Source organism: Perognathus longimembris, chromosome 28, assembly GCF_023159225.1.
Source record: "Perognathus longimembris pacificus isolate PPM17 chromosome 28, ASM2315922v1, whole genome shotgun sequence".
NCBI lineage: Eukaryota > Metazoa > Chordata > Mammalia > Rodentia > Heteromyidae > Perognathus > Perognathus longimembris.
Window position 1 is genome coordinate 57905590 of NC_063188.1, and position 25583 is coordinate 57931172.

At 38.7% G+C, this 25583-nt stretch overlaps 1 protein-coding gene across 1 annotated transcript in view; it reads left to right on the plus strand.

Moving 5' to 3' along the window:
• Positions 1 to 25368, plus strand: part of Abcb7 (ATP binding cassette subfamily B member 7) — a 138395-nt gene extending 113027 nt beyond the window's left edge. Inside the window, exons 12-16 of the mRNA XM_048335276.1 lie at positions 91 to 220; positions 11478 to 11649; positions 13863 to 13966; positions 18574 to 18681; positions 24771 to 25368. Of these exons, the coding sequence (XP_048191233.1) occupies positions 91 to 220; positions 11478 to 11649; positions 13863 to 13966; positions 18574 to 18681; positions 24771 to 24986 (730 nt within the window). The 3' untranslated portion in view covers positions 24987 to 25368. The remainder of the gene's footprint in view (positions 1 to 90; positions 221 to 11477; positions 11650 to 13862; positions 13967 to 18573; positions 18682 to 24770) is intronic.
• The last annotated feature ends 215 nt before the right edge of the window (positions 25369 to 25583 follow it).

Below are 25583 nucleotides of genomic sequence, written 5' to 3' on the forward strand. Positions count from 1 at the left end.
CTTATCCTAGTGAATTGATTCTTTTGGTTTAAATAGAGACTCCAGAATGACAATGGGAGCTAAATAATCTTTATTCATTTCTAATTTCAGGAAAAGCACTATAGTGAGGCTGTTGTTTCGTTTCTACGAGCCTCAAGAAGGAAACATTTACCTTGCTGGTCAAAATATCCAAGATGTGAGCCTGGAGAGCCTTCGGAGAGCAGTGGGAGTGGTACCTCAGGTATTTAAAAACTGAACAATACAATTTTTGGAAATTCTGTTGGGTGTTCAAATACATTCAACTGGAATAATTTGAATCCAAATAGCATATACTAATGAAAGAGTAATGTTAGGCCCTGCAAGTGAAAGTATGTTACCAAGAAGAATTTTTTAATGGAAGAGGAATAAAACTTGAATGGAGAAACTGCATGATAGAAAGATTTTTATGCCCTAGGATGATAACACGCACGTGCTCCCTCTCCCTCTCCCTCTCCCTCTCCCTCTCCCTCTCCCTCTCCCTCTCCCTCTCCCTCTCCCTCTCTCCCTCTCCCTCTCCCTCTCCCTCTCTCCCTCTCCCCTCTCCCTCTCCCCTCTCCCTCTCCCCTCTCCCTCTCCCCTCTCCCTCTCCTTCCCCCTACCCCTTCCCCTCTCCTATCTGCTCTCCCTCTCTCTCTTTCCCTCTCCCTCTCTCTCTATATGTATATATGTGTATATATATAATTATATTATTATACATCATGATATATATATATATATCATAATAATTCTGATAGAGGGCTTGTAACTATATTTTGAGAAAACTAACCTGCACTGTTTATCAACTGAACTGTATTCTGGGCTGTAACTGCATAGCATTCGATGTCTTCATTCCTATAACTAGATTCCTACCATTCTTTTTTTTAATTTAATTTATTTATTAATTGAACACAAATTTTTTTGACAAGGTGTTGTGCAAAAAGGGTACAGTTACATAGTAGGGCAGCGTGTACATTTCTTGTGATATCTTATGCCCTGTTTTTCTTTCCCTTCTCTAAGTCAGGTAGACATATATACAATATACAGTTTATCAAGAACATATACAGTAGCCACATGGCCAAGCCCAAGAAAATTCGACTAGGGCTTTAAATGTAATGTCGATATTAGACAATATGTCGACAGTAGACTTATATGAACATACATACATAGCTTTTGAGCTATTGTATTCCACTGAGAGGTCGATTTTTGATCTTTATATGTTGACTAGTTGTTTGGTTTTAGTTACATACTGTTGGGTCGCTGCCCCAATCCTGTGGGAAATACCATTTGACAAACATTTTTTGTTTTCACAGACCTGGTCTCTACTGTCTCTCCATCTCCCTTTCTTAACAGTCATATATCAAGGAGATCATGCCCCTTTGTTTTCTGTGTTATAGGCTTGTCTCGCTCAACGTTATTTGTTCGAGTTCTGACCATTTCCCTGCGAATAACAATATTTCACCATTCCTAATTGCTATGTAGTATTGCATTGTGTATAAGCACCATATTTTTTGGATCCATTCATCTGTGGAGGGGCATCTGGGTTGTTTGCATATTTTGGCTATTGTGAATTGTGCCGCGATAAACATGGAAGTACAAATGTCTTTTGATATCTTGGGACCTCCTGTTCAGGATAGAAGCCTAGGAGTGGTATGGCTGGGTCATAGGGTAGGTCTATATTGAGCTTTTTGAGGAAGCTCCATACTGTTCTCCAAAGTGGTTGTACTAATTTGCACTCCCACCAACAATGGAGAAGGGTTCCTCTTTCCCCGCACCCCCTCCAGCATATGTTGTTGCCTGAGTTCAGAGTATAGGCCATTCTCACTGGAGTGAGGTGGTATCTCAGGGTTGTTTTTATTTGCATTTCCTTTACTACCAGGGATGTTGAACATTTCCTCATATTTTTCTTTGCCATTTTTATTTCTTCTCTTGTGAAGTCTCTCTTTACCTCCTTTGCCCATTTCCTAATTGGTTTATTGGGCCTGGAGGGGCTTAGTTTTTTGAGTTCTCTGTAGATGACAGATATTAGGCCTTTGTCTGTTGCTGTGCTGGTAAATATCCTTTCCCATATGGTTGGCTGTCTTTCTGTTTTGGTGGCTATGTCCTTAACTGTGCAGAAACTTTTTATTTTGTAGTAGTCCCATTTGTCGAGTCTCTCCCCTATTTGTTGTGCCCCTGGGACTCTATTCAGGAAGTTCCTTCCTGTGCCTATAAGTTTTAACGTCTTTCCTACTCTGTGCTTCAGTAATTTCAATGATTCAGGTCTGATGTTGAGGTCCTTGATCCATTTTGAGTTGATCTTGGTGCATGGTGATAGGCTTGGGTCTACTTTGAGTTTTCTGTGTATAGCTGCCCAGTTCTCCCAGCACCAGTAGTTGAAGAGGCTCTGTTTATTCCATTGTATGTCTTTAGCTCCTTTGTCGAATATCAGCTGACTGTAAGAGTGCGGTTTAATTTCTGGATCTTCAATTCTAATCCATTGGTCTTCCGATCTGTTTTTATACCAGTACCAGGCTGTTGTTGTTATGATGGCCCTGTAGTAGAGCTTGAAGTCTGGTATTGTGATACCTCCTGCACTGCTTTTTTTGCCGAGAATTGCTTTGGCTATTCTAGGTCTTTTGCTGTTCCATATGAATTTATGGATTGGTTTCTCTATTTCAGTGAAGAATGTGACTGGGATTTTGACAGGGATTGCATTGAATTTGTATAACAATTTGGGCAATATGGCCATTTTCACTATAATGATTCTGCCTACCCATGAGCATGGGAGGTCTTTCCATCTCCTTGTGTCTTCTTTGATTTCCCTTATTAGATTTTTATAGTTTTCATTAAATAGGTCCGTCATGTCCTTGGTTAAGTTGATCCCTAGGTACTTTATTCTTTTTTTGGCTACTGTAAATGGAATTGTTTCCATAATTTCCTTTTCTGTTTGTATATTGCTGGTGTACAGAAAAGCTGCTGACTTTTATGGATTGATTTTGTATCCTGCTACTTTGCCAAAATGGTTTATTAGGTGTAGGAGTTTGGGTACTGAGTTTTTTGGGTCCTTCAGATAGAAGATCATGTCATCTACGAACAGGGATAACTTGATTTCTTCCTTGCCGATGTGGATCCCTTTGATGTCCTCCTCTTGCCTTATTGCTATGGCTAGGGATTCCAGCACTATGTTGAACAGAAGTGGGGAGAGTGGGCATCCTTGTCTTGTTCCTGAGTTTAGGGGGAATGATTTAAGTTTCTCTCCGTTCAATACGATGTTAGCAGTTGGTCTGTTGTATATGGCTTTTATTGTTTTGAGGAATGTTCCATCTATTCCTGTTCTTTCCAAAGCTTTTAATAGGTATGGATGTTGTATTTTGTCAAAGGCTTTTTGGGCATCGACTGAGATAACAATGTGATTCTTGATTTTCGTTCTGTTTATGTGGTGAATTACGTTGATTGTTTTACGGATGTTGAACCATCCTTGTGACTGAGGGATGAAGCCTACTTGGTCATGATGTATGATTTTCTTGATCAGTTTCTGGATCCTGTTAGCTAATATTTTATTGAGGAGCTTTGCGTCTGTTCATTAGTGATATTGGTCTGTACTTCTCTATTTTTGTTGGTTCTTTGCCTGGTTTGGGAATGAGTATGATATTAGCTTCATAGAATGAGTTTGGGATATGTCCCTCTGTTTATATTTCACGGAAGAGTTTGAGGACTATTGGTATTAGCTCCTCACTAAAGGTTTTGTAGAATTCGTTGGTGAATCCATCTGGGCCTGGGCTTTTCTTTCTTGGGAGGTTCTTGATTACCTCCTGTATCTCACTGTAAGTTATTGGTTTATTTAGTTGATTTATTTCTTCTTGGTTCAGTTTGGGCAGTTTATACTTCTCTAAGAATTGATCCATTTCTGTAAAATTATTGTTTTTTACTGAATAGAGGTTCTGGAAATAGCTCCTTATGATTGTTTGAATATCGTGTGTACTTGTTTTAATTTTTCCGGTGGAGTCCCTGATTTTACGTATATGAATCTCTTCTTTTTTTGTAAGTCTTGCGAGGGGTCTGTCGATTTTATTTATTTTTTCAAAGAACCAGCTTTTAGTCTTATTTATTTGTTGAATGGTCTTTCTATTTTCAATCAGATTTATCTCTTCTTTAATCTTTGTGATCCCTCTCCTAGTCATTTTAGATTCGGTCATTTCTTGTTTCTCCAGTTATTTTAGTTTCATCGTGAGGTTATTCACCTGCTCTGCTTCCATTCTTTTAATGTGAGTGCTGTGGGCAATGATCTTGTCCCTCAGTACTGCTTTAGCTGTATCCCATAGGTTTCTTTGTGATGTATTTTCATTGTCATTGTGGCTTATGAATTCGTTAATTTCATCTTTAATTTGGTCTGTGTCCCAAGTGTTAGATAACAGTATGGAGTTTAGCCTCCAAGAATGTGTATAGCCTCTGTGGTAACCGTAGTTGTTGAGGGTTACCTTTATTCCACTGTGGTCAGATATAATACAGGGGATGACGTCAATACTTTGTATTTGCTGAGGTTCGTTGTGTGGGTTATGACATGGTCTGTTTTGGAGTATGATCCATGGGCTGCTGAGAAGAAGGTGTATTGGGTCTCTGTAGGGTGGAAGGTTCTGTATAGATCTGTCAGATCCATTTGGTCTATGGTGTTACTTAGGTCCTCAGCTCCCTTGCTGATTCTCTGGGTGTTGGATCTGTCTCTTGGGGAGAGTGGGGTATTTAGGTCTCCCACTATGATTGTGTTTGCGCCTTTTTCTGTAATTCTGTGAGAATTTGCTTGACATGTGTAGGGCCTCTTTTGTTCAGTGAGTATACATTTATCACCTTGATGTCTAGATTCTGGATTTTTCCTTGTATTAAAATGTAGTGTCCTTCTTTGTCTTTTTGAGTTGATTTTAATGAAAAGTCCAGCTTGTCTGAGATCAGGATGGCTACACCTGCCGTTTTGGTAGGTGCGTTTGCTTGGAAGATCTTGCTCCATCCTTTCATTCGGAGCCTGTTTTTGTCCCTTGCTGTAAGGTGGGTCTCTTGTAGAAAACAGATGCCAACTTTTTGTTTGCGGATCCATTCTGCCAGTCTGCTCCTCTTTATCTGGGAGTTTAAACCATTTATATTCAAAGAGATCAAGGATAAGAGTGTTTTTTCTCCTTCCATTTTCTTGTTGGGCTGTTTTTCCTCCTTTTTTTTCCTTGTCTTTAGTGAGCTGCTCTTTCTGTTTCTGTTTCTATCTGTGTGTCCTGTACGATCTCTGTTGCTTGGGATTCCCCTCTTAGAATTTGCTGTAGGGCTGGTTTTTTATTCACATACTCCTTTAGATCCTCTTTGCTATGGAAAGATCTGGTTTTCCCTTTGAATGTGAACTGCAATTTCGCTGGATATTTAATCCTAGCTTGCATATTGTTGGCCTGTAGAACTTGGATGGTGTTCTTCCACTCACTTCGCGCTTGGTAGGTTTGTGTGGAGAGGTCCTCTGTTATTCGGATCCTCTTCCCATTGTAGAAAATTTCTGTCTTCGTTTTGGCTGCATTTAGAATTTGCTCTTTATTCCTGAGATGTGAAGTCTTGAATATTATGTGCCTTGGGGTGGCTTTTCTGTGGTCTGGCCTGCCAGGTGTCTTATAGGCTTCGGTTACCTGGATGGGGTCCCTTGTGAGATTGGGGAAGTTTTCTGCAATAACTTTATTGAGAACATGTTTAAGCCCTCTGCTCTGGTATTCGGCTCCTTCTTCTATTCCAATTATGCGCAGATTATATCTCTTGTCTTTGACCATTAGTTCCTGGATTAGTCTGCCCTGAACCTTCACCGTTTCTTGGAGTGTGGTCATTTTCTGGTTGTTGTTGGCTGCTTCATCGTCCAAGCAAGAGATTCTGGATTCCATATGGTCAATTGTTTGTGCTGTGCATTCAATTGCGGAATTTATGGATGTCAGAGAACTATTTGTGGTTGTCAGATCTGCTCTGATCGTGGAAATTTCTTCCTTTAAAGAGTTGTATTTTAAATCTATTTTTTCATGCATTTCACTTCTTAGGATGTTAAGGTCTCCTTTAAAGGAGGCTTGCATTGTATCCATTTTTGCTTCCATTTCTTTTTTGGCTTCCTGGATGTCCTTCAAGACTTCCACTCTCAACTCCTGGAATTGTTTTCTGATTTCGTTTCTGACGCTTTCCATCATTTCTGTTAACATGGCCTCATTTGCTTTTTTATTCTCCATCTCCTCTTCAGTCATGCTGCTTTTTGGAGCTGGCAAGTTGGCTTGCCCTTTGATGAACTGTGTTATATTTCTTTGTGATTTGCGCATTTGGAGATCTGTGGGTGACTTCCCTGGTTTGGTTTTGTGCTGGTCCGTCAGTGGGAGCCTTGTGTCCTGGTGTCTTGGCTCTGGGTTTGGGTTTGGCTGTTGCTCCTTGCTTCCCAATGCATGAGCATGACCTTCTCGGTTGTTGCTGAGGTGGTCACTCTCCCTGCACTTGGGGGCAGGTCGGTTCTGTGTCTTTCTCTGAGGGACAGTGTCCTGCTGCTGTGCTGTGCTGACCCTAGCATGCCCCTGTTGGGGGTTTGCTGGTCGCTGATTCAGCGTGGCGTGGAGGCTTATCTCTTCTTTGGTTCTTTTTTCCACTCTGTATCTTGGTCAGAGAAGCTCACCTCTCAGGCAGTTCACCTTCCTGTGTGGACCGCTCCAGGGCCAGTGTTGTTGAGGGGCGGCCCACCCACTTGTGCGAAATGTACCAAACTGAGTGGGCAGGGGCCGATGGAGAGCTCTGCCCTCCTGTGTAGGTGCGCCTACAAGAGCGGGCACTGCCGCTGTGGCCCCGTCCACCTGAGCGGGGTATGCCTACCAGAGCGAGCCCCGGGTTGTTGGGTTGTGCTTGCGCCCTCCCGCAAGTCCGCTGTGGGGGGCAGTATGTGTGGGGCCCAGTGGGATCGACTGTCCAGGCGTGGGTTAGTGCCCTCAGACTGCGCCTCCGCTGCGAGGGGGGAGGGCGTGATTAGGCCCAGGTGTCCCTGCTGTGCTCGTATTGCCCACCAGCGCCTGTGATTTTAGTTGTAAAGGTCCGCTACGTCCAGGCGCCTCGGGTGGGGCTTGCACTTCCTGCCATCCCCTGGCCCCTATTGGGAAGGGGGCAGGGCCAATTCGGCCAGTTCCGGCTCCTCGGTGGCCTTGGGGCTGCTCTGCCCTTCCCCTGCTAAACTCCTGTGACTTCCCAGCGCCTGGTGGGAGCATCCTGCCTGATTTGGGGGTTCTTTGTTCCTTCGGGGTGAGGGGGGGGGAGGGAGATCTAGCTTCTTTGTAAGGTTTGGGTCTCTGATAGCTGGTCTCCCATTGGGGGAGGGGGTAATGGGGGACTCACTGGTCCTGGATTGTGTGTGTGTCCCGCACCGCCGTTGGTCCTTCGGGTGTGGCGAAAGTCGTGGTGGTGTCCCCGGCTCTCCTCTCCTGCACCGCTGGGTTCCCCAGCCACTTCCGAACTTCCCGTCACCGCCGTTGCCGTATCTCTTGGTCCGCACCCTCCCAGGTGTCCATGAAGTCCCGCTGTCTGGACTCTGTGCTCCCAGCAGTCGGTCTGCCGATCGCCGGGTCCCCTTTCCCAGCCTGGCCCTGTTTGGACCAGGGTCAGCTGGTGGGGTAGGGTGCCCCGTAGATTCTCCGGCTCCGTGTAGGTTTTTGGCTCTTCTTTTTTGCTTCTTTTTGTTTTCCTGCATTTCTCCACTGCTTCTGGCTGCTGGTTTTGCTGGGTTCTTGATGGGATGTTGGGTGCTGGAGTTCCCAGCTCGTTATTCAGTTGGAGCTAGTCGGGGTGCCTTCCTACTGTGGCAGCGCCATCTTCCCTCCCCTACCATTCTTTTAGGCTCTGTAATGGTTAGTTCTGTCCTTTTGAAAAATAAAGTGTTTTATTCATAAAGGAAAAATATACAAGCCAACAAACAAAAAAGATATACCTCCTCATTGAAGGCCTTAGATATGTAAATTAGCAATAGGATATCATTTTTATCTATCAGATTGATCAGGATTTTGAAATGCATGATACCCAGTTTGGGAAAGACTGTAAAATGGACAGTCTGTTGTCTTGCTGGTGAAGTACATGGCTGGGCCTCCCTCTCTTCTTTCTCTTTCTGGTGGTACTGAGTTTGAATTCAATGATTTGTGCAGGTAATCTATCATTTGACCCCAATCCCAGAATATGGCTCTCTTGATAAAGAAATTGGAGATACACACACACACACACACACACACACACATACACATATATGTGTGAATTGCCTCATAATAGTCATACTGTTTATCCTAATATTTATACCTATAGGAAATTTTAGGACAAAATTAAACAGATATATGAACAAGACCTTATATACAAAAAGGGTTATTACAACATTATAATAATAAAAGTTCGATACAATGTAAATTTCTAGCAATAACTCGGTGGCTCAATGTCATCACAAGATTGTTATGCATGCACTTATAAATAATATGCTTAAAGAATATCAATGGTCATGAATATATAGGTACTAAGTTGAGGAATTTGGTAGCTGATGGATTTAATACATAGCGTTATTTTTTTTTTTTGGAAAAATATATACAACTTTATTTAAGAAAGCTTATTTGAGTAAGACAGAGCAGCGTTCCAGAGTGAAAATAGTTCACACTGGCCCCACTTTCAACATGGTAAGCTATATTTATAACCAGAAAACAGGAAATGACATGAAGGGATTATCTGTTTGGTGAGGTTCTACATTTGACTTATTTGGGAAAATTCTGGCAGGCTTTAGCCTGGGATTGAATAGCCATTAACTGGTAGCATTGACTGAAACTCAGTTGTTTGTTTATAAGAGAAACACGTTAGGTTACTATTTGTTTATGAATCAATGTTACATTACCTTTTACTATGGAAAGAGGTCCACATGGGGCAAACTTGATCACCCATGCACAGAGATAGATAGATATAGGCCAGTCTTAACTGGATTTCACAGCACCCTGAGCAATGGTTCACAAAATTTGAGGAAAACCAAAGTTTCCTAATTTTCTCATACAGAAGACAGTGGCCTAGGTTCCTCAATGCAGAATGACATCTCAGTCAATGTCTGAGAATCGCTAATCTAAACTTGATATTTAATTCAGTCCTGAAATTGGGTGTGAAATATTTTCTACTTATACCCATCATTATACTGATATCTGTAAAAGAAGTGAATAAACTAAGCCTCATTTTATTTTTTTTTTCTCAAATTTTTATTATCAAACTGACGTACAGAGAGGTTACAGTATCATACGTTGGGCATTGGATACATTTCTTGTACTGTTTGTTGCCTTGTTCCTCATGCCCCCCTCCCTTCCACCCTTTCCCTCCCCCCCCCCCAGGTGTTCAGTTCACTTACACCAAACAGTTTTGCAAGTATTGCTTTTGTAGTTATTTCTCTTTTTTTACCCTGTGTCTCTCGAATTTGGTATTCCCTTTGAATTTCCTACTTCCAATACCAGTAAACACGGTTTCCAATATACTCAGATATGATTACAGAGATAGTGTAGGTACAAACATAGGAAGGTGATACAAAACATTATCAATAATAGAAACTACACATACACATAGGACGTTGAAAGTAGTTACAACTGTGATATATCACTTGTTTCCATAACATGGAGTTCATTTCAATTAGCATCATCTTATGTGTTTCTAAGGGTATAGCTATTGGGCCTTGTGATGCTCTGCTATGGCTTGCCTAAACCTGTACTAATGATTCCCAATAAGGGAGGCCATAGAGTCCATGTTTCTTTGGGTCTGGCTCACTTCACTTAGTATAACTTTTTCCAAGTCCTTCCATTTCCTTACAAATGGAACAATGTCATTCTTTCTGATAGAGGCATAAAATTCCATTGTGTAAATGTACCACATTTTCCTGATCCATTCATCTATGGAGGGGCATCTGGGTTGGTTCCAGCTTCTCGCATAGCGTTATTTTTTAATTCATAAATTTAATTGTGTACATTTAAGTCTTATATGTATATATACTTTCATGAGATTTATATAGATAATAAAATGATTAGTGTACCAAAGTAAGTGAACAAATCCATTATCTCACATAACTACCCATTATTCATATGTGGTAAGAGCAACTAAAATCTTATTCAGCAAAAGTCATTAAAATACAATACCGAACTAATTTCATTTTACTTTATTTTATTTTTGAGACTGAATCTCAGTGTATAGCCTTAGCTATCCTCAAAGTCCAACAGTCCTCCTTACTCTACCTCCCACATGCTAGATTATAACATGTGCCATCATACCCAGCTAATTTTTACTGTAGCATTTAAAATTTTTGTACTGTTCACTTCAGCTAGTGCTTGTTAATTTTTCACAGAATATAAAGTATTTAAAAATACTTTCTATTTATAGAACTTTGAGTTCATATTGTGTCATTTCAATATGTTTATATATTTGGCATTAGTTCTTTGTTCTCTGTGCTTCGAGTTCAGTCTCAAAGCTTCTCAGAAATAAAGGGAAACATTCAACCTCATTGATAATTAGGGAAATGCTTAAACAAAAAGCATATCTCACCTCTAAAAGTAGTAGCAACTGAATTTGTTAATGCCCAGAATTGCTGAAGATATGGAAAGCTGGCAACATGATGCCATTGATCAAGAGTATTCCTACATTACTGTCTGTTTTGGATAGATATTGGACAGTACTATGAAAGGATGACCTATCAGTATTCTTCTCGGAACTCTTATATGGAAATTCCCATATGTGCAAAGTCACATATGTAGGATGGTTTTTCCAGTATTGCTATATAGCAAATATTATTAATGAAATTAATGTTCAGCACAAGAATGGATAAATAGCCGGGCAATAGTGGCTCTTGCCTGTAATTCTAGCTACTTAGGAGGCTGAGATCTGAGGATCATGGTTTTGAAGCCAGCCCAGGCAGAAAAGTCTCCATGAGACTCTTATCTCCAATAAACTACTCGAAAAATCCAGAAGTAGTACTGTGGCTCAAGTGGTAGAGTGCTAGCCTTGAGCCCAAAGAGGCTCAGGGACAGTGCCTAGGCCCTGAGTTCAAGCCCCAGAACTGACCAAAAAAAAGGATAAGTAAATTTATGATATATTCGTAGTATGAAATATGCAAGGTTTCTGTAATTGACATGTACAATTTTTAAGGTATAGTAAGTGGAAAAGGCAGTTTGTAATGAATGGTCACACTCATGTTAGAAAAAGCACATGTTTAGGCATATAAAGATACAAGGTCTGGAATTAGAACTGATTGAGTAGGGCATGGTGGTATATGCCAGTAATCCCAGCACTGGAAGGCTGAGGCAAGAGGACCATGAGTATGAGATTAGCCCAAATCACCCACGGTAATTTTAGCTTATAGGAAGGTAAATGGAATGGTAGGGATAAGGCTTGATAAAAAAGGCTGTCATGATTTATTCCTTAAGTCTTTACCATCTTTTAAATGTTTGTTAACGTATATACATATAAATTTACTTCAGGATGCTGTCCTCTTCCATAATACTATTTACTACAACCTCTTATATGGAAACATCAATGCTTCACCTGAGGAAGTGTATGCAGTGGCAAAGTTGGCTGGACTTCATGATGCAATTCTTCGAATGCCACGTGGATATGACACCCAAGTAGGGGAACGAGGTCTCAAGCTTTCAGGTGAGCAAAGATTTTTAAGCCCACTCCCATTTGTATACACCCTTCAAACAAAATTTTCAGAACCATTTATATCATTAGTATATGCTCATATCAGTGTTGATTTATAATACCCCATCTTTATATTAAAGAAAGCCAAGATTGTTGCTCACTTGGGAAAGTAGTAAGAGGTCGTAGGGAGATAGTGAATAGTGTATCTCTCATAATTTCTTAGGGAGGTTTTTCAATACTGTACGCCTTCTTGTACTTGATCTTGTTCATTTTCTTATCCTTGTTAGCTCAGTGGTGGAGGTTTGGAGAGTTGTCTGTTTTAGCATGAATATAATCTTACTAATATTAAACATAATTTCCTTTTACATTCAATAATTATTATGTACAAGTAAAAGTATTATTTAATGTAACCGATTAATCAACTGGCAGAATTTGTTGAAAGTCACTGAAATTGAAGAATACAATTTTTTTTCAGGGATAACAAAAAAGGTGAAAAAGGACATAATCAACAAAGTACCACTGTCTATATTTCAAAGTATAGTTTATGATTACCTTAGATTCACAAGAGTCCCGGTTGATAAAAGAAAGTTTTCTTTAAGTTTCATTATTTTTTTTAATTTTTTTGTCAGTCATGGGGCTTGAACTCAGGGTCTGTACACTGTCCCTGAGCTCTTTTGCTCAAGGCTAGTAAGTGTTCTACCATTTTGAGCTACATTGCCACTTAGGCAAGCTGGCTCTATAGTTTTAATTTGTCTGTGGTCCTGGCATAATTAGTAATGGTACCTCTACTACAATTCAAAAAGTTGAGGAAGGTTGAGCATGGTGGTACACACCTGTAATCCAGTTACTTGTTGGACAAAGGTTGAGGATATCCTATCCAGTTTCTAGTATTTCTGGTGGTTAATTGAAAATAAGAGTCTCATGGACTTTTCTGCCTGGGCTGTCTTTGAACCATGATCCTCAGATCTCAACCGCCTGAGTAGCTACAGTTATAGGCGTAAGCCACCAGTTCCCAGCTCAGTAATTTATTTCATTAAATACTTTCATTATTTGTGATATAAATATTTCCTAATTATATGTTCCTAAGGAATAATTCCAAAATAAGTGTAGGCTTACACATTGTGATAGGAAGAATATTAAACTGAGTCAAACTCAGCTTTGTAGCCTTGAACAAATCGTTTAACCTGAAAATCGGTTATGCTAGAGACCAAAAACAAATAATGAAGAAGTAAAAGATTCCAAGTTTATACCCGTAATTTGAAGAATGCTGTGGAAACATTAGGCATCTCTCAAAAAACATCCTTAGGCGAATACTGACTAAATGATACTTTTTAAAAATACTGACAGAGGGGCTGGGGATATAGCCTAGTGGCAAGAGTGCCTGCCTCGGATACACGAGGCTCTAGGTTCGATTCCCCAGCACCACATATACAGAAAACGGCCAGAAGCGGCGCTGTGGCTCAAGTGGCAGAGTGCTAGCCTTGAGCGGGAAGAAGCCAGGGACAGTGCTCAGGCCCTGAGTCCAAGGCCCAGGACTGGCCAAAAAAAAAAAAAAAATACTGACAGAAAATTAAATATTTATATCTTTAAGTTTTTCAGTTTCAGATCCTAAGTTTGTTTTTAGCTTTATTTATTCTCCACTATTGAAATTTTTCTATCTGAAATTGTGAGGTCTATAATATAAAGTAACAAGCCAGGCACCCCTAACAAGCTGGGTGTTGTGGCACCCAACTGTCCCAACAGCTACATAGAAGGCTGAAATTGGGAGGATCACAGTTCAAGGTCAACCAGGCAGAAAAGTTCACATGACTTCAACTCAATGGAAAAAGTTGGTCATGGTACTATACATGTCTCATCCCAGTTATGACAGGAAGCATATAATAGGGAGATCATGGTATGGACACATGCTCAGCAAAAAGCAAGACCCAGTCTTCAAGTAACCAGTTCAGAAGGCCAAAGGCATGACTCAGTAGTAGAAATACACACACACACACACACACACACACACACACACACACACACACACACACACACACACACACACACTTGCCATGAAGTCAGATTGTAGTATTATATTTGTGCTCCAAGGAATATACTTTGTCAATTTAAACTCTAAAACTCAGGAAAAAAAAACATGAAAAGTATAAGTAAATCTTAAAGGTATAACTTGGTAGTTGTCATATAATAGCCCTTTACTATGTCTCTTTAAATGTTTTCTTTGCCAGGAGGAGAAAAGCAGAGAGTAGCAATTGCACGAGCCATTTTGAAGGACCCACCAGTCATTGTCTATGATGAAGCCACTTCATCATTAGATTCAATTACTGAAGAGGTAAATCATGATCAAAGTATAGTTTAGCTTTTCTCTTTAGAAGTTTCTGCAAAATGTGTGCATTAGTTTGTATTTTGCTATTGAACGAAAAGCCTAATCCCTCTTTCCCCAATATGGCAAGTGTTAATGGTAGACTTGCCATGGTTTGTTGAACTAGATACCGTATTGTTGAAACTATTTGCAAACATGTCTCTTTGGAACTGTGTGACACCTTATGCTATTGTCCCATTACCCTTGCATCTTTTTTCTTGCCAGTCCTGGGCCTTGGACTCAGCCTGAGCACTGTTCCTGGCTTCTTTTTTGCTCAAGGCTAGCACTCTGCCACTTGAGCCACAACGCCACTTCTGGCCATTTTCTGTATATGTGGTGCTGGGGAATCGAACCCAGGACTTCATGTATACAAGGCAAGCACTCTTGCCACTAGGTCATATTCCCAGCCCCTACCCTTGCATCTTGAAGCACTGTGCAAGTGGTCTAATACACTGTCAAAGGAAGAAGGATTTATTCTCTCTTCCTGCTGCTATTTAACACTCAGTAATACAATATGTAATTGATTGTGACACAGTGTACACCATAGATTCCTTTTACTTATCTGGGCAACTCTTTGAGCATGCAGAACTGGTTTGTATTCATTTCACAGGAACTGTTATGAAACACTCACATGTTGTGACATTTATGTCATGATGCTACCCTAGCAACTACAGTACACATGTATTTGTTACATTAAAAGTCTCAACAGTGATTAAAAACTTCATGAACAGATCCCCTCAATCTACCACTGAATATAAAAGTTGTCAGTTGGCACCAATCACCTGCCTTTTGACATAAAACTTTTAATGTATCAACCTAATGTTGAAGAATTAGATCATCTTTCAGCTTCACAGACTATATAGTATTTGCCTGTTTAGTCAAGTTTCAGGATACTTTAAAACAGTATCATTTCAAAGTGAATTGGTTATCATGAGGATTTGTTATAATTCAAGTTAACCCTCAGCGGGACCAGGTCCCATTCGCCAGAGGAAAAAACCTAAGTTGTTACAAGAACTTATACCTAAAAGTGTATCATACTACCACAAATTAAAATTCCTACTCACTGTCTTTGAGTTATGTAGTATTTCTATACCAGCTAACATTCCTCACTAAAACTTCATAGAGAACCTATTAAGTGAAAGAGTTAAAGTTAAAAAATATACGTCTATATAGAGAGTTCCAAAGAACAAATCATGAGGAGTAAATAAGTAAATCTTGTTGTTGTTGTTGTTTTTTCGCCAGTCCTGGGCCTTGGACTCAGGGTCTGAGCACTGTCCCTGGCTTCTTTTTGCTCAAGGCTAACACTCTGCCACTTGAGCCACAGCGCCACTTCTGGCCATTTTCTACATATGTGGTGCTGGGGAATCGAACCCAGGGCTTCATGTGTACTCGGCATGCACTCTTGCCACTAGGCTATATTCCCAGCCCAATATAAGTAAATCTTAAAGGTATAACTTGGTAGTTTTTATATAAGGCTGATTCCATAGCTTGGCTCTGGTAAATAGTGCAATAAACAAGAATGTATTGGTTTCTCTATGATTTGTTTACTTACATTCCTTCAGACAAATGTTTGAGATGACAAACTAGGATCATATGGTAGTTCCATCCTTAGTTTTTTTAAGGAACTTTCATACTGATTTCAATAGTGGCTGAGCTCATGTATATTCCCACAAGTAGGGCATAAGGGATCCTTCTTTCCTGCATCTTTCACAATATTTGATGTTGTCTGATTCCTTAATGGTAGCCATTACTGGAGTGAAATCGAATCTTTGTCATTTTGATCTGTACTTCTTTTATGGCTAAGGATATTGAATGTTTTATATATGTATTGGTCATTTGTATTTCTTCTAGTAACTGTCTATTCACATGACCATTTACTAATTGGATTATTTTTCTTTTCTCCTCCTGGCTAAGAAAACATTTAGTTTAAGATTTACTTATATTATTTGTTCATCATGATTTGTTCTTTGGAACTCCTTATATATTCTGAATATTAATCCTTTGTGAAGATTTTCACTTATTCTGTAGATTGTCTCTTCATTCTGGTAATTGTTTCCTTTGATAAATGAAGGCAATTTTAAATCTGCAATCGCATTTATCAGTTCTTGCTCTTATTTCCTGGGCCATTGGATTCCTTTTCATAAAGTGGTTGCTGCTTTATTTTCCTGTTGCAGTTTCCAAGTTTCAGGTCTTTTATTAAGGTCTATGATCCTTTTTCCTTAGGTATGGTAGCTCACACCTGTAATCCTAATAACTACCTGCAAAGTAGAGTGCATGAATAAAAGCTGTATTTGGTAGTGTACATTGTCATTGCAGGAGGTGTAAACAGAAGTATTGTAGTCCAGGTTGGTCCAGGCATAAGTGTGAGAATCTATTGGAAAAATAATCAAAGTAAGAAGGACTAAGGTAAGGCTTAAATGGAAGAATACCTACTAAAGGCAAGCAAAAGGCCCTGAGTTCAAACCCCAGACCTCCAAAAATGTTTATGTAAGATTTGTGATCCATTTTCAATTGATTTCTTTTATGGTACTGTTTGCTTTCACATTCCATTTGCTTGAAATAACTTTTTCCATCCTCTCATTTTAAGTTTATGTTTGCCAGAGAGGTATGTTTATGTTTGCCAGAGAAGTAGACAATAAATGGCTGGGTCTTGTTTCTTTATCCATCCCACAAGTCTTGGTCTTATGATTGTAGAATTGAGACTATTACCATTTACTGTTATTATTGAAAGGTAATTCTTTAAAATTGAAAGTAATTTTTGCCATTTTGTTCATTTTGTAATGCTTGAGACTTAGCTTATCTGCTCATCTAGTGTGTAGGATTTCTTTTAGTATCATCTGCATGCCCTTTTATTTTTTCCGGGCCTGGGGCTTGAACTCTGGGCCTGGGCACTGTCCCTGAGCTCCTTTTGCTGAAGGCTAGTACTCTACCACTTGAATCACAGTACCACTTCTAGCTTTTTCTGTGATTAATTGAAAATAAGAGTTTCATGGACTTTGCTGCCTGGGTTGGTTTTGAGCCATGATCCTCAGATCTCAACCTCCTGAATAGCTAGGATTACAGGCATGAGCCACCAGCACCCCACTTGCATATCCTTTTTTAATTTCATCCAATCACTCTTCTGATCATTATTTTGAATTCTCTGGGATTTCACCCATTTCACAAGCATTGGGTTCCATTGTGTAACTGTTGATTCTTGGAAGTATCATGTTGCCTTGTTTTCTTGTATTAGCTTATTTTGTGGGATTTTTGTATTTGTAGCCACTTGTTTGGCTAGAAGTTTTCATCTCTTGTGACCTTTCATTCGTAATACTCACAATGCTTAGGTAAGGCTGAGTGAGTAGCCAGGGTATAGCGTAGCTTCTCATCTCTGGATTGAGGTGTATGGTTCAGTAATCAAACATTCACCCACAGTGCTCAGTACACTTGGTCCACTCAGGGAGAAGAAAGCCAACCGAAAGAGTGCCACTTTGTGGTCCCTTCCTGAAGATGTTGGGTGCCTTTAGTACCCCCATCTTCACCTTCTTTTTTTCCTAAATGGCCCTTTACTTGATTCCCAGACTAACCTAGTAAAACATGAGATCTACTTTTTAGGTAACTGTCTTCTCTCAGTAATTTATACAATTAATAAGTAAAATGTTTAGAAATGTTTATAGGAAGTGGTTATATTTCTGCCTCCCCACACTGCTATTTTCATTTAGCTAAATGAACTTACCTAGATTTCCAAGTACAGCCATATATATACACACTGTGTCTGTGTGTGTCTGTGTTCTGGGCCTTGAACTCAGGGATTGGGCACTGTCCCAGAGATGTTTACTCAAGGCTAGTACTCTACCACTTGAACCTCAATTCCACTTCTGGCATTTTGGTAATTTAGTGGAGATAAGAGTCTCACAGACTGTACTGCCCAGGCAGGCTTCGTTCTGCAATCCTCAGATCTCAGCCCCCAGTGTAGCTAGGGTGACAGGTGTGAACTACTAGCACCAAGCTATACATCTGTCTTATACTCCACAGACAGTAAATGAAATGTATTTTGTAGAATGTGTTAAGCGGTTGAGATGCTTTTTAGAAAAGACACTGTCTTGAGTTAAAAATACACAAATGTGTGTGTCTCACTTCTGTCATCTGAGGTTTGGCTAAGGAAAAGCAATATGTTCTGTACCTTACAAGTATCCCTACCTTTCTTGAGATTACCTTGAATTTCTCTTGAGTCCTATCACTTGGGTCCCTCTTAGTTTTAGATTTGTGCTCATCATATCTGGCTATGCTCATGCATTAATGGAGTTATTTGGTTTTTGTGTACAGAAAATAGCTACCTTTTCCTAGCCTATTTAGGGAAATATTGCCTGTGTTAATGACCATTTTTTCTATGGCTCTGTACTAACATTTGCTTTTCTGTTTTATTTTCTCCTCTTCTTTTTACTTCTTTATTACAGGTGAAGTATTTGGTTCGGGTATAAAGTTTACATATTAAAATATTAGTTGACATTTCCTGTGTTCCTTTAGGAAAGGTTTGGTTAATTTACATCTACCTAATGAGTACCTTTTTTGTCCTACTCTTCTTGTCAAACTTGCAGACTATTCTTGGTGCCATGAGGGATATGGTCAAACACAGAACTTCTATTTTCATTGCACACAGACTATCAACAGTGGTTGATGCAGATGAAATCATTGTCTTGGATCAGGTAAGCGATTATCTTTAAAATGTTTGAAAAACACTGGAAATTTTTAGATATGAGAAACTTAAATATTATTTCTTTTGGGGGGGGTGCTGGTTGTAGGGCTTGAACTCTGGGCTTGGGCTCTGTCCCTGAGCTCTTCAGCTCAAGGCTAGTGCCACTTCCAGTTTCCTGGTGGTTAATTGGAGATAAGTGTGTTCTGGACTTTCCTGCCCAGACTGGCTTTAAACCTCAGTCCTCAGATCTCAGCCTCCCGAGTAGCTATGATTACAGCCATGAGCCACTGTTAAATATTATTTCTAATAAATGTACAGAGTTTATGTTTTTAGAAGAGATAAAACCTTTTGTAGGAAATAATACAATGGCCTTAATGCTTTATTAATATATTGAAAGCAAAGTTTGGTCAGGAAAGCATTAAGTCTTCATGGATAGAAGTAGGTTTTCAATGATGCATATATAAAATAATTTTTCTGCATTCATTTTTGCTCTGAAAGGAATCTTTTCTTAATGTCTTTGCTATATTATATGTTTTCATTTTCGAGTACTGCATGTACCCTTAATGTCTAAAAGAAAATTAGCATAAATTAAAGGGGTCATTTTCTAACATATCCATTTTATTTTACATTTTTTCCCTTATGGGAAAAGTAAGAAAAGAGCTTATTTTATCTTCAGAGATTATAAGTATATTATCTAAATGTTCTCAACAAATCAGTATACCACTGCTGTCATTGGTAGATTTGAAAATTATAAGAATTTTCCTGTTTTCTGTAAAGATCTCTTCACACTTCCCCCTAGTACTTGACTATTTCTAATACTGTTCAGTTTTCTACATCATAATTAGCTTTTTATTTTTCCCTCCTAATTAATTCATCTTCAATTATTTGTTATTTATACAGATAAGAAAAGGACATCTTGAGCTTTCTATATTTTTGAGTTGTTGAGAGGAACTTTTTCATTACAACAAAACTTTGTACAGTGTATTCAGTGCTATGATGTTGTATAGTATTTTCTTTATCAGTGACTTATGCAGTGCAGTACTTTTGTAACTTCAGACCTTTTGATTCATTTGTGCATAAAGGTTCACATTAATTAGATAATCGATGATGTTTCCAGTATGGTTATACCTGAATATCTTCAATGGGAAATTTTGTAAATATATTTTATTAAATCATTGAGGTTCAAGAACATGCAATAAAATCTGGAGCTTTGTCTTTTTTATGTTTTCCTATTCTATGCAATCATGTAGTAAGAGCCTCTTTTTTTTCTCCTCTCTTTTTTTTTTGTTTGCCAGTCTTGGGGCTTGAATTCAGGGCCCAGGCACTTGCCCTGAGGTTTTTTGCTCAAGACTAGTGCTCTACCACTTGAGCCACAGTTCTACTTCCAGCTTTTTTGGGTGCTTAATTGGATATGAGTCTCATGAACTTCCCTGCCCAGGCTAGTTTTAAACCACAATCCGCAGATCTCAGCCTCCGGTTAGCTAGGATTACAGGCATGAGCCTTTTCTTAATACTAGAAAATGTTAAAGTGCTTTAGTGGGCATGTACTTACAAGCCTGGGCTGTGAGGTTCACACTGTCCATACGGTTGTGTCATAGCACTGGCCCTTAAGTTTTGGATTTGAGTGCAACCAGTTTATTATTAATGGTCATTTTCCCTGTATTTCAAGCTCTTTATATTAACATTTGTTGGCTCTATACTTGATGTTTATGTGACCTTAGTTCCAACTATAATCTGTCACCCATGTATTCTATCAGCAGTATCGTGAAATATTCATGTTAACATGGCACATCTGGAGACATATAGTTAAACATGGAATATTGGACACATCTCTTCTCCCTCCAACTATATTAAAACCAAAGTAAACTAATAAAATGTGTAATAAGTATACATCCACAAAGAGAAAGGTACTAGTAGAAGAAATAACAGTGGACAACAGGTGGTAAGCATTTCCGGGAAGTCTGTTAATTAGATAAATAAACAGAGCTGACAAAGTTGATTATGTATCAAAAGGGAGAGAAATCGCTAAAAAGGACTTTGATTCACAAATTGGAGACACCAAAGTTATCACGAAGCTGAAAATAACAAAATTAAATATTTCAAGAAATTATTCGGTTTCTAGGCAGGAAATTAATATAGCTCTGGACTCATGGGAACCACCAAACACATTACCAAAGAAAGAGGAGATTAACTGGAAACCCAAAGCACATGGAGAGAGTAGGACCACAGGCTTTCTCATGCTACTGCCCCTACGAACTTTGCCAGCAGCTTATTTCAACCATAAGCAGCAGATACTTGGAGGATTTTTCTGTAGAGAGACAATGCCATGAAGCCTACCCATTGAGAAGGTCATTTTCATGTATGCGCAGCTAGTATTTAGCCTTTTAATGCTCCATTCCTAAGTGTTAGTGTTAGTAAAGCTCTAAAACAGTAGAAAATGAGCTCAGTAGCAAATGTAGACAGTGCAGAGAATGTAACAGAATTTTAAAAATATAATATCCTCAGAAATCATGGGAAATAGAGCATTTCTAAAATCAGGACAGATGCTATTTTTAAAAAGTAAAAGAAACCTGTAATCGAACTACTTAGAAGGTTGAGACTGGAAGGATTGTGGTTTGAGGTTAGCCCAAGGGAAGATAGTCATAAGACCCCTTCTGAACCAATAGCTGGGCACAGTGGTGTATGCCTGTCTCACAGATAGATGGATGGCTGAGATTAGGAGGATTGTGGTTCCAAACCAGCCTCAGAAAAATAGTTTACATGACTCCATCTCAATGCAAGATGCTGGATGTGGTGGCACACCTGTCGTCCCAGCTATAGGGGGAAATGTAAAATAGGACTATTGAAGTCCAAGCATGGACCTATGCCAGAAGCAAGACCTTATCTCAAAATAAATAGCACAAGAGGGGCTGGGAGTATACACTGTGGTAGAGCATCTGCCTAGCAAGCACAAGGCCCTGAGTTCAAATGTATGTACTGCCAAAAAAGAAGAGGAAAGGGAATATATATGGCATGACTTCTAGAATATATGGTTAAATAAAAATAATGTTGAGTACAAAAGAGTATACAGTATGCTCTCTTTTGCAAGGAGAATGGACAGAAAATAATATGTGTGCTTATGCCTGTTTTTACTGAAAGAAACTCCAAAGTATAAGCTATAAACTAAAAGAGCTATCTACAGGATGAGGTGCAGAAAAGGGTTGCAGGAGATAGGGAAGGGAATATACTTGTTTATATTGTATTTGTGTTTTCTATGTTCAAAAATAAAATTAAGCCAACAAGTATGGAAAACAATTGGATACAAACAAGACAAAACTGCCTACCAAATTGATAGTCACTCAGAAGAAAAACAGAATGAATCCCAGTAACTCTTGAACATTTTTCCAATTATATAGCCTTAGTGGAATATAAGGGCAAAAATAACTCCAAAGACAAGTCAAACTTAGTTCAATTTTTTTGGTTATGGTATTTCCAAGATAGCCATTTTACAACTATTTTTGTACATGTTAAAATTGAACCTATGAGTAAATACACTGATGTTGTTAGAGATCTCCCTTTGGAGAAGATAGATGCAAATATGTAATGATCAAAGAAGAGGACCAATGTGACGATGTTACAGGGGAACAGAATTAGTAGTGTGAATTCATAGTATTTTAAACTTGTTCTCTATTCAGTGGAATGGCATACAAGCAGTACAAATCTGGTAGCAATGTGTATACCTGGCACGGAGATTGGAGGCACTGTGTAGTGTTTCTCACCAAAAGGAACCAAGCCTCCTTGGAGAAATAACTGACACCAAATCTGGGATAGAGGAACTAATGAACACATGTCACAAGGACACATAAACCATTTTGAATGGGCTCCCACTGGCCAAATTTGGGATAATTAGAGCAGCAAAAAGAATAATGACACTAATTAATTGTAGCACATTGAATACAAAATTAATTTCTGTATCAATAACAATATCTTTATAACAAAAAGTGCTTAGGGGAAAAGGAAAGCCCTTCTTTAAGAAGAATTCCAACTGACATGGAGAAAGAATGGTAATTTTAGAAAATCAGATTTTTTTTTTTTTTGGCCAGTCCTGGGGCTTGGAACTCAGGGCCTGAGCACTGTCCCTGGCTTCTTTTTGCTCAAGGCCAGCACTCTGCCACTTGAGCCACAGCGCCACTTCTGGCCGTTTTCTGTATATGTGGTACTGGGGAATTGAACCCAGGGCCTCATGTATAGGAGACAAGCACTCTTGCCACTAGGCCATACCCCCAGCCCCTAGAAAATCAGATTTTGCAACCATCATTATAATAATTGATTCTGATAAGGATCATCACTGGTTGCTAAAACCATATGGTAAAACGCTATTGGAGAATAGAATGTTCACACATTTTCTAAGTACAACTCATAGATAACTTATTAATTCCAAAAAGAAAATGTATCTTTAAATAGAGAAATCTAATAGATAGCCTTAACCAAGTGATCAAACTTAATATCAATCACAGAATGAATTGATTTCCCATACCTTCTGAGGTAACTGAGAACACACGTATTTGTGACTGAAACATTTAACCTGGATCTAGTCATCAGCATTAACTGGACAAATAAAGACTGAAGGGCATTCTTCCAAACAGGCCTGGACATTTCAGAATGTCATTGTCACACACAAACAGAGGCTGAGAAACTTATAAAGTCAGGGTATTGATCTTGACTGGATTCTTGATAGGAAAAAATAAAGGTCATTATTGGGACAGTTGATGAAGTTTGACTGTGAACTATGTTAAATAGACTCACTTCATTGCTAAATTTCTCAGATGTGATGTAGTTATATTCCAGTCATGTAGGAGAATGTCCTTATTTTTAGGACATAGATGCTAATGAAACATTTAAGGGTAAAGTATTAGTGGTGTCTGCAAATCATTCTCAAATGGCTATGCAAAAATAGTGGGGGGGGGAGATGTAAACAAAGCAAGTATGGAAAAAGTTACAGCTGCTAAATTAGGAACAGTGTAATTGTTCAGTTTTGGAGATATTTCCAATAGTAAGATATAGAACCAAGGAAATGAGAAATAAGGCCGTTAGTAAGTCTAAGAATCTATAAGTATATGAAGAAAAATGTGTAAGAATAAAAAGTATGTAAGAAAAATACATAAAATCCCAGTTTCCACATAGTTCAATAGCAAATACTTAAATATGCTTACATAGCCATCATAGAAATTGAGCCAGAATTTGTATTATAACTGACATTGTTAGGAAAGTAGAGAACAGGGCAGAGAGAATGTAAAATAGTAGAAAGTACTTGTAAAGGTTTTTATCACTATGAGTACCAGAAATATTGGCAAAATTCCTTTTGTATCCCACCATATTTAACAGTAGCTGGCAAGAGAGATTAATTGTAAATCAGAGTTTGGAATGCATACACTGACAATACAGTATTGGGTTTTATAGCTACTGGAACAAGTAAATTTTGCATTTTCGGGCTGGGAATATGGCCTAGTGGCAAGAGTGCTTGCCTCCTACACATGAAGCTCTGGGTTCGATTCCCCAGCACCACATATATGGAAAACGGCCAGAAGGGGCGCTGTGGCTCAGGTGGCAGAGTGCTAGCTTTGAGCGGGAAGAAGCCAGGGATGGTGCTCAGGCCCTGAGTCCAAGGCCCAGGACTGGCCAAAAAAAAAAAAATTTTTTTTTTGCATTTTCATGAAATTACTTTTATTTCAAAGTACACATATGGATTTTAAAATATTATTTTATATCCCTGTACAAATTGCTGCTTTTGATTTGAATATTTATTGATTATAGAAAAATCACCATTTTATGTTATAACCTTTCTTCCAAATGAAAAATAAAAGTTTTATTTTCTTTAATAAAATTGTGTTTGTGATCATTGAATTTTCAACAGCTTTTGTTTGTTTACTAGGGACTGGAAGTTCCACAAGGATGAAAACATTCCTACTTCAGTTTTTTCCCCACTTATATTATAGATAACAGAATTGTGACAAGAATTTTACTTTAGTGAACATAAATTCTTCAAAATCCTTAAGTTATAAAGTATTAACATTTTTAGTTTTGCTAGCTAAATAACCTTTCTCTGTGTTTACTTTTTAGGGTAAGGTAGCTGAACGTGGTACCCACTACAATTTACTTGCTAACTCTAGCAGTATCTATTCAGAAATGTGGCATACACAGAGCAGCCGCATGAATAACTATGGTAACCCCAAATGGAATGCACAGAAAGAGAATATGTCCAAGGAAGAAGAAAGGAAGAAGCTACAAGAAGAAATTGTCAACAGTGTGAAAGGCTGTGGAAACTGTTCCTGCTAAGTTATATGAACTTTTCTTCCTCCCTCCCCCTCTCCCTTCTTCCCCCCTTACTTCCTGTCTCCCACCCTCCCATCCTTCTTCCCTCTCCTTTCTTTCTTTCTTACTACACATTTGCACTGAAGCAGAATTGTTTAATTAAAAATCATACATTCCCACTTGCCATAATCCTGTTAAGTAGGACTTATTTACAGCAGGTTTTGAGTTTTATGCCTTTCAGTCTTAACATGGCATCTCTGTCTCCAAATTATTTTCTTGTTATAGCCCTAGTTGGGCTCAATACATAAATTTTGTTACCGTTTGACTTTACTCTTTTTCAAGTTCTGACTCCTATTTGATACCCATAGCCAGGTGAATCAGGTTGATTTTCAAATTTTTGCAGGTTTTAAAACCCACTTTATGCTGACAATTTGTAGATAAAGGGTCTTCTTAAAATTGAAAAAAAGAGAACAGAATAGGTTTATTGTTTCTTCTCTATCCCCTTCAATTGAAATGCTTTATTGATGTGAAAATTAGTTTATGAACAAATTTAAGGTTAGGACTTATCAGAAATAGGCATTTATAGTTTGGATGTCTTCAAAAATACCTATACTTACAGTT